The 9147-nt window shown below is 37.7% G+C and overlaps 2 protein-coding genes across 2 annotated transcripts in view; both read right to left on the bottom strand.

The window, feature by feature from the left end:
- Positions 1 to 235: 235 nt before the first annotated feature.
- LOC106513021 (taste receptor type 1 member 1-like) lies at positions 236 to 4682 on the bottom strand. The gene is made up of 6 exons (XM_014001639.1): positions 4519 to 4682; positions 3282 to 3579; positions 2324 to 3043; positions 2015 to 2221; positions 1304 to 1424; positions 236 to 1164 (listed from the first exon to the last, which is right to left on the bottom strand). Exons 1-6 carry the CDS (start codon positions 4680 to 4682, stop codon positions 236 to 238), a joined length of 2439 nt encoding a protein of 812 aa, XP_013857093.1.
- Positions 4683 to 7693: 3011 nt separating this feature from the next.
- LOC106513016 (taste receptor type 1 member 1-like) overlaps positions 7694 to 9147 on the bottom strand; it is a 10895-nt gene continuing 9441 nt past the window's right edge. Inside the window, exon 6 of the mRNA XM_014001632.1 lies at positions 7694 to 8622. Within this exon, the coding sequence (XP_013857086.1) occupies positions 7694 to 8622 (929 nt within the window). The remainder of the gene's footprint in view (positions 8623 to 9147) is intronic.

Here is a 9147-nt window from a genome sequence, read left to right as displayed (position 1 = left end):
TACAAGGTTTGTTTTGTTCTATATATGCCTACTAAAACATCTCCAAACAAAATATTTAATTGCTTATATTTTTTCTTTTTAAAATAGTTTCCCTTTTCTGTGTACCAAAGGATGAAAGGATCACATCAGTCATTTAGGTTCAGCAGGAAGAGTAGTTTTTTTAAGAGACAAAATATTCCAGAAATWAAATCACAAGACTCAACAGCTGAAAACAGACACATACATTTAGTTTTCRTTATTGGCTAAAAGTTTTGGTATAGCTCTGAATGAGACCCTGAAAGTACTGCTGTGTGTTCCTCTGGGGTTGAAATATGATGATGTAGCATTTTGGTAGAAAATACCAGAGCAGATAAGAGTACAGGCTGGAGAGAACTGCCAGAGCATTAAACATTTGGATGTACTTTCCGTGRTAGAACATGTACACGGTGGCAAACATGATCCAGGTGAGGATCAGAACCAACAGGCAGAAAGTGATCGCTTTGGCCTCGTTGTAGTTTTTTGGCAGGTCTTTGCCCATGTAGGAGAAAATAAAACAAAGACAGCACAACATGACAAGTAAAATGAAAGTACAAGCCGTCGCTTCAAGATTCAAGTAACAGAAAAGTACAATTTGTTCTTGGTACCATGATGTTTCATTGTAGGGTCTGGGAGGATCATAGCAAAAGCTGATGACAAGTAAAAGGGCCTGAATGACAAACGCTCCAGTGATGAGCAGCCATTGCCCGTGATATTTCGTCCACCAACTGAGGAGTCTGGGGAACTTGGCAGATATTTTGAATATGCAAACTATCTGAAAAGAGCGCACGACGAAACACGCCATACAAACGGTGTAGAACAAAAAGAACGGGAAATATCGCAGGACGCAGGAAGCAGCTGTGGGCTTACCAAAATAAAAGAACACACAAAGACTACACAGGCTGAGGCAGGCTAGGATCAGGAAGCACATGGGTCCTCCGGCAGATCTGACTACAGGGGTGTTATAGTTAAAGGCAAAGAGAACAGACACAACCAGAGTCTGACCCACTAAAACACAAGCCCCMACCATGATCACCACAGCTCCACTGTCTGCGGCCGGGATGAACTCCACCAGCCGCTTACTGCATGATGTACTTCCTCTGGCAGACCACTCTGTGTCCTTACAGCGGATGCAGTTGTAGGGGTCTTCTGTTAAAGGGCAGACCTGCTGTCAGTTAAAACACTCACTGATGAAATAAACTTGAACGAACACAAAACATCTCATAGACTTTATGAAGCTCTGTTGAAGTGACAGAAACCCTAAACTTGTGATCATTTTGTGAAGCACCTGTAGCRTTGATGTAGGTTCCATTTGGACAGATTTCACACAGAAAACAGCACTTGTGGATTTCATTTAGCTTCCTGACATATCCCTCGGTACATTCTGTGGAGCACAATGAAGTAGGTATCTGCAAAGACAGCCACATACAAAACTACAGTAAGCAAAAACGGCAGTAATTCTGATTTTTCAAACAAATTAGAGATTGTTCACTGTGCCAACCTAATGATTCCATGTTTTATTACAGAACCTCAACCTGTCTTGTCTTCTCATAACATTTGTCTGTTTAAAACAAAGCTTATAGGTATGAGGCAAGTAAGATAAGTTAAGCAAAAAAAATTTTTTTTGCAAAACAATTGGTTAAAAGAAATCAAATTGTACTCCCATTTTCTTCATTTGAACCTAATTTTATGTAATTAGTGGCATTTTATTATTAGAATCTGAGATTTTCCTCACAGAAATACACAAGAGCTCAGTTTATTTCTGTATTTTTGTGCATCCTGACTCTATAATACCTCTGAATTATAAAGGCCCATAATTTTATGCTTCATGGGGTTAGAGGAATATGTAAAAATGCTATTTGTACCCCAGCTCATCAGCATGGATCCTTGAACAGTGTGGAAAGCAACACAAACTATTTTTATAAACATAAACTCAATAAAAACATGTTATATTTTATTACAGTAATAAAAAAATACTACTACTAATAAAAAAAGTTACCTCTCCATTTTCGTACCAGAGGATACTCGAGCTGTTGATGAAGAAATTGTGTGTCGGGTAGAACTGAAAAAACCCAACCTTCTGGGCGTTACCGCTGCTGTTCCAGAAAATGATGGAGTACGAGCCGAACTTCAGGTCACCGTTTTCATCAAACTGGATAGTTCGGTTTAACAGAGTGAAATTGGACYTCTGTAACTCTGCTAGAACCTGACATGAACAGACAAAATTTACAACAAAATTACATGTTGTCAGAATGATAACACTATTGAATAAAGATGCTTACGCTCAGAAAATTAGATGCATACTCACTTTGTTTGGGTACACTGTAAYATTCCTACACCTGGTAGCTCCACACTGTAAGGCGTTGTGCAGGGCATGAGCGATGGCGTATACAGCAGAGTAAACAGGAAAAGAGAACGACGGGTCGGCATTAAGGATCCCCTCGGTGCTCCACTCGCTACATTTGCAAACTTGATTGCAAAACTTCTGCTGCTCATCCTTTTCACACTTAACTTGGCCTACAGAATGAATGAAATCACTGAAACTGGGTATTGTTACCACTGGCTGAGCCACTCCAAGCACAGTGCCAATATTGTGGATTCCCTTCATGTTTGGGAGGTGTTGGTTCAAAGACCAGGCGTCGTTTGCGACCCAAACTTTCTTGGATACATTCAGCTGAACAGCTGACTCGATGAGAGCTTCAGCAGCTATCTCAGCAGTAAAAACTATAATGACGTGTATCCTCAACCTTTCGATCTCTTTGAACATTTGAGAAAAATTTGTGCTGGGATTGAGGTTTCTGGAGTATGCCAGGCATATGTCAGTGTTCCTAATTCTTTTTATGAACAATTCCAGACCATCAATTCCGTAATCACTGTCACCATTGAGGAAAGCCACCCAGCGCCAGTTGAAGTGTTTCACAATGGTAAAAATCACTTCGATGACGTCCTTGTTGGGATGGACTGTTCGCAAGAACGATGGAAATTTCACCTTTTTGGAAAAATCAGAAGTTGAAGATCCATAGTTAACCTGTTGAAGAGACATTCATTTTTTTCAAAGACAATAAAGAAAAAACACAAAATACACTAATCAGACATATTATAATGGCCACTTGTCAAAAAAAAACTGAGCAATTACACCCCAAAAACCAAAAAACACATTTGTATTCAGATAAACAGTTCTGCTAACTTCACCTGTTGGTTGTGATGATACCATGACTGGATTCTGTCTAAGATACTTAGATTTACTATTCATGCTCCAAACTTACCATTGGAAGGAGATCCGCCATGAAAAACGGGGCAACAGTCAGGGCCTGAGTGCTTGTGAAAGGACCAACCACTGCAATCACTTTGGACAGATGCTTGTACGGTTCGGCCCAAGGATGGATCAAGCCGTTGACTGATATGAGTTTGAAAACCCCCGGGAAACTGAACATGTCTGAGCAGTGGTCAAACATCTCATAACCAAGAGACACGTTAGGAAGCAGACTGGTGGAGTTATTGATTTCCTCTACGGTGAATCGCATCAGCTGAAACCTCCGGTAATTTGAGATGCTGAAGGGTTGACTGAGAGCAAAAAAGACATGGCAGCAGAAAGAAATCTAATAATTCCAAAGCCACATGTTTACTGCAACCTTTAGGACTACATCAACACTTTACAGGTGTGGTTGTTACAAACGAGGATTATTATCGAGCAAGACTTCAAGTAAAACATTGCATTTGCTCAAAGAGCCAACACTCGCTTTTTATACAAATCAGACCAATCAGAACATTTTCAGATGTTTGCTACGACTGCTTTATGGGCTGCGTGGGACATGTGATTGTTTAAAGGTGGCACCCCTTGTGCAATTTTCTAACTATCACTTACATTCATTTGCCAAACTGTCTTTATATTATTTCTTATCTTTAGAAACCAGGTTGTCCAATTAAAACAATTTAAAATATAATTATTTAAACCGAATACCAGAAGTCTACCTCACATTTGCTGACAACAATGAGCTGTTCATGTTGCTGAGCAGTTGTAGACTGAAGCAGTTTAAGKGGGGTCCAGGGGTATACTCTCTCATAGTATTTTGTAAAAGAACTCCTCAAAACAATGTATTTTCCAGCCATTTGAAGAGCATTTAGCTAAATTCTTGGGATTAATAAAACAACATAAAATCAGTATTTTAATAATTGTTTTTGTCCCCCCCCTCCCATTTGTGATGCCCCTTTAGCATATGCCTATACTGCCTATGCCACGGGCCAGCTCTGTTCTGCACAATGTTAGAGTTAGTGACAGGAGTCAAATGTGAAAACCATATGTTGAGTACATATTTGTATTTACATGTAACCTTTTTAGAATTAACGCAATGTCAGTGTTTTATTTTTCTTTTCTTCATTAGATTAGATTTTGTACTTTGTTCATTTGTGTTACAAATGAAATGAATAAAGTGAATTGAAGTGAAGTGAGGATTTCTCTCAATGCCTAAAACCTTTTCACCACTGATTCATGACAAAACTCACCTGGAGCAGTCGAGGGCTTGTGGTCTGTTATGCTGAAATTTTTTACTGACAAAATGAATATCAAAGAGTCCGCCGATCAAATAATCTCCATCCAGGTTAAACTCTGAGGGCGAAGCTTGTAGAAAACCTCCCAGCAGAAGGAGAGACRCAAGAAACGGCTTCATTGTTGCAGTTCTCCTCGTCTGATGTGGGTTCAGGTGGGATCCAGCTCTGTTTATATTAAGTTGCAACAAAGTGCTGATGGCTTAGCTTCCGTGGTCATTTCCACACATGAGCGAAAGTGTGACATTTGATAAATACATAAATGGTTGGATTGGTTTTCACAAATCAGTATGCAAAAGAATCAACAAGTGCTGCTGCACAAAGTTCAACAATCACACCACAAACCAACCAGGTTATTACTTCTGTCAGAAAGAACTCCAGTAAATAATATTAAACAGATTCTGGATTCTTCCTTTGGTCAGCCCAACAGAATTTGAAACCCTGATGTAAATTTTTAAAAATGTTCACCCCGATGAGTTTGACTGGAATGTCATTCTTCTTAATTTCTTTCAAAGTTGTGTAGGATGTAATGACATCTTGTGACATTTATTAGACAATGCAGGTAACAAAATGAGCATTTGATTTGCCGTAAACGTGAGCATTAAATATTAGAGCTGCAAACAAACAAACAAACAAACAAACAAACAAACAAACAAACAAACAAACAAACAAACAAACAAACAAACAAACAAACAAACAAACAAACATTTTATTCTATTGAATACAAAGCAGGGAAACCACTGAGAATCTGTGTTTTTGTAAAAATACAGTTTATTTATCATCATTGGGAACTAAACATGCATGCTGCCTAGTTTAATCTTAATTTTCTTATCTTAATGATGATGTTRTGCCTTGTGTTAAACGTTTGATCTTTGTTTGTATTTAGAAAGTTTCAGAGTTTCTTCTTGTTTAATATTATTAGTTTGTGTCAGGGGCTGGTATTATTAGTCAGTTAGTTTATTTCAAGCATGTATAAAAAGTAAAAAATGATAACAAAATTAACAAAATTAACATATTTGAAAAGGAATGGGAAGAAGTCAAAAAACTTATTTAATCCCACCCTTCTCCAAAGCTTATTAACAAAAAAAAAATCTTCTTTTTTCTTATTCTAAGTTACAATTTCATAAAGATTAAAACAACAATCTGTTTACCTAGAATTTTATATAATACCAGAATATATTCATGAATGTACATCTACATGCAGTGTATATGCATAGACACACACACACACACACACACACACACACACACACACACACACACACACACACACACAGGTTATTAAATCAGAGCAATACAGAGAAAATGAAAGTGATATCAAATTTTGATTAAGCTGGTTCCGATAAGCCTGTTTGTGTCTGTGTATTGCACATTTAAGACAGGTAGCTCTGTGAGCATAATAATATCTACTTAGTTCTTTAAAACACAATCTCAACAATTCTGGATGTATTTTAAAATAAACAAACAGAACAAAGTGATGATTAAACCCATGCAAATTAATCCAACCTGGGTTCACTGGTTTTAGATAAAGTCCACCTCCTCTTACAAATGATACTGTATGTGCACAATTCACCACCAGACCACACAGATTATATATGTGAGAGGAACATTTGCAATTCTGCCGCAGACTAAAGTGATAAATAATCAGAGCTGTCACTTTTATTTGAATGCAGGCTCTCTGTGGTCGGAAGGGTGGCGGGGAATCAGTGGGACAGAAAGCTCATTATAAAGGTGACAGAGTTTTACCTACAACATGTTATGTAACGATTGTAGAAAGGTTTATATTATTTTTACATTTATAGATTCAATACAAGCTCATAGGTATATTACAGTCATTACATGTTCTTATCATAACTCTCATATGTGATTTGTTTTCACAAAAGTTCCTAAAATCTAATTCAGCTTTTGTCTTATTTATAACAAATGAAGACATAAATGGATTTTTTTTCTCTCGTATTCATAAAGGGCATACTTTTACAGGAGATAAAAACACGAGCAAAATACTGACCAAGTACCCAAGTTTAAAAACTACTACAATTTTAAATGTAATGCTTCTTAAGGCCCTGTCGCACTAGACAACTTATGCCAACTTAAGAAACATTTTTCATGTCTAAATTGCTGATAAACATTATATATTTGATCAGTTTGTTGGAATTGCAGTATGTACACACCTTAAAGAAGCTTCCAGTTGATTCTTTCAATTCCATCTTCAACGTAGATGTCTTTAAAGTTTTCATAAGTTGGCATAAGTTGTCTAAAACGTCATAATGTGACAGGGCCTTTATCAAGAAGTTTTGACAGCAGCAGCGATTTGTGACCATGTGTCGTGTTGTTTATGAAGTTAAAATAAATTTGTTTTTCTTAACACCAAACTATTGTGCTTTAATCTTTCTTAGAATATTAGCCACTGAAAGAGATGCAACTTAGAATTTACTCTGTATAAGACAAGAAAAGCAACAAAAATCTAAGCCTACATGTTCATATGTTGAGACAAGCAGAAAGTCTAGTCTTAATCATTGCCGTTTTACAGCCTCACTTATAATACTTAAATATAAGTACCTTTGAACCATTTTAATAGAGGAGAGGTCGCAGTCAGATCAGTAGTAAAGTAAGCAAAAAGCTGAAATTTTTATTATTATAATTTTATTGAACATTTCAGAATAAATTTGACCTTAGTCACAAAGTCACAGCTGGTATGTTTGTTGAAAGAAACCTTGAGTGTTTCACAGGAGACATTTTTCTTTTTTTCCTCATTTTGGTACAAAGTATCTGATTTTGAGAACATCAACAACAATAAGAAAAGATTGTTTTGTTTCTAAATTTTGCATGCAGGGTCTATAAACTGTACAGCACACAATCATTCAGACTGGTGTCCATGCCATTTGAAACATGAGTGGAACACCTCACACTGGTTGAGTTTTGCATTTTCCTCCATGCATGGCATCCATTGCTGACCAAATATAAAAGTAATATAAAAGATAAAAACTGAACTGAATTGAATCATACGGCCATATAATTTAATGAGTTTCATTAACTAGCTTTAAAAATTGGGAAGACAATTAAATAAATTAATAAATGATCACAGCTGCAATGAAAACGGCCAATGAAAACATTACATTTACTACGGAAGAAGCTACTGGCTGATTGTTTTAGTGTAATTTTGAATAAGACCCTGAAAATACTGTTGYGTGTTTTTGTGGGGTTGAAATATGATGATGTAACATTTTGGGAGGAAATACCACAACAGAAAGGAGTAGAGACTCGAGAGAACGGCCAGAGCGTTGAGAGTTTGGATGAACTTTCCACGATAAAGCAAATAAACGGTAGAAAACAGAATCCAGGTGAGGATCAGCAGCAGGAGGCAGAAAGTGATCACTTTAGCCTCATTGTAGTTCTTTGGCAGGTCTTTGCCCATGTAGGAGAAAATAAAACAAAGGCAGCACAATGATACAAGCAAAACAAGGGAACAAGATGTTGCTTCGATATTCAAGTCACAGCTGAGTACAATTTGCTCTTGGTACCATGACGTCTCGTTGTAGGGTCTGGGAGGTTTAGTGGACAAGCTGATAATAAGTAACAGGGCCTGAGTGGCAAACGCTCCAGCGATGAGCAGCCATTGGCCGTGGTATCGTGTCCACCAGGTTTGGAGTTTGGGGAACTTGGCCGCAATTTTGAAAATGCAAACAATCTGAAAGGAGCGCACGACGAAACACGCCAGGCAAACCGTGTAGAACAACAGAAAAGGGATGTACCGTAAAAAACAGGAAACGACCGTGGGCTTTCCAAAATAGAAGAACACGCTAAGGGTGGACAAACTGAGACAGACTAAGATTAAGAAGCACATCAGTCCTCCTGCAGATCTGACTACAGGTGTGTTGTAGTTGATGGCAAAGAGAACAGACACAGCCAGAGTCTGACCCACTAAAACACAAGCCAAGACCATGATCACCACAGCTCCACTGTCTGTGAACGRGATGAACTCCACCAGCCGCAGGTTGCATGATGTACTTCCTTCTGCAGACCACTCTGTGTCCTTACAGGCTTTGCACTTAAAGGAGTTTTCTGTTTTAGAATGCAGACAGACAATTAAGTTAGCTTTAAAGAAATCAGAATGAGACAGCATAAAAGTGCAAAAATCCCCTTTTATCAATGAAAATCAACTTGTTAAGCTGGTTAGGAACATTCTAGATCAGTGGTTCCCAAACTTTTCAGCTTTTGACSCACTAACTACCCGCAGCAGAAACCTGTGCCCCCAGCTGTTGTTKGGTGATAAACACTGTTTTTATGTCAAATAAACAAGGACATAGTAACAATATTCATTATGCTATTTATCTCCATTGTAAGGACACTGACCTTACTCTTTTGTAAGAACAAAGGCAAAATAAATGTTGTTAGTTCACATTTTTTAGYGTAATCAATGCAGAAAATCTTTTCAGGACCCCATCTTTATGTTTCAGGACCCCACTCTGGGTCCCGACTCCAACTTTGGAAACCACTGTTCTAGAAAATTGAGCTTCACCTTTTACCTCAATTTTCCATTCTTAAGTTCTGCTTTAAGAATAGTTTAACTCTCATGAGAACGCAAAC

The sequence above is a fragment of the Austrofundulus limnaeus genome, unplaced genomic scaffold (assembly GCF_001266775.1).
Source record: "Austrofundulus limnaeus strain Quisiro unplaced genomic scaffold, Austrofundulus_limnaeus-1.0 Scaffold10, whole genome shotgun sequence".
NCBI classification, from domain to species: domain Eukaryota; kingdom Metazoa; phylum Chordata; class Actinopteri; order Cyprinodontiformes; family Rivulidae; genus Austrofundulus; species Austrofundulus limnaeus.
The sequence above is the reverse complement of the archived record's forward strand: the minus strand, read 5'-3'. Positions and strand labels throughout refer to the sequence as shown.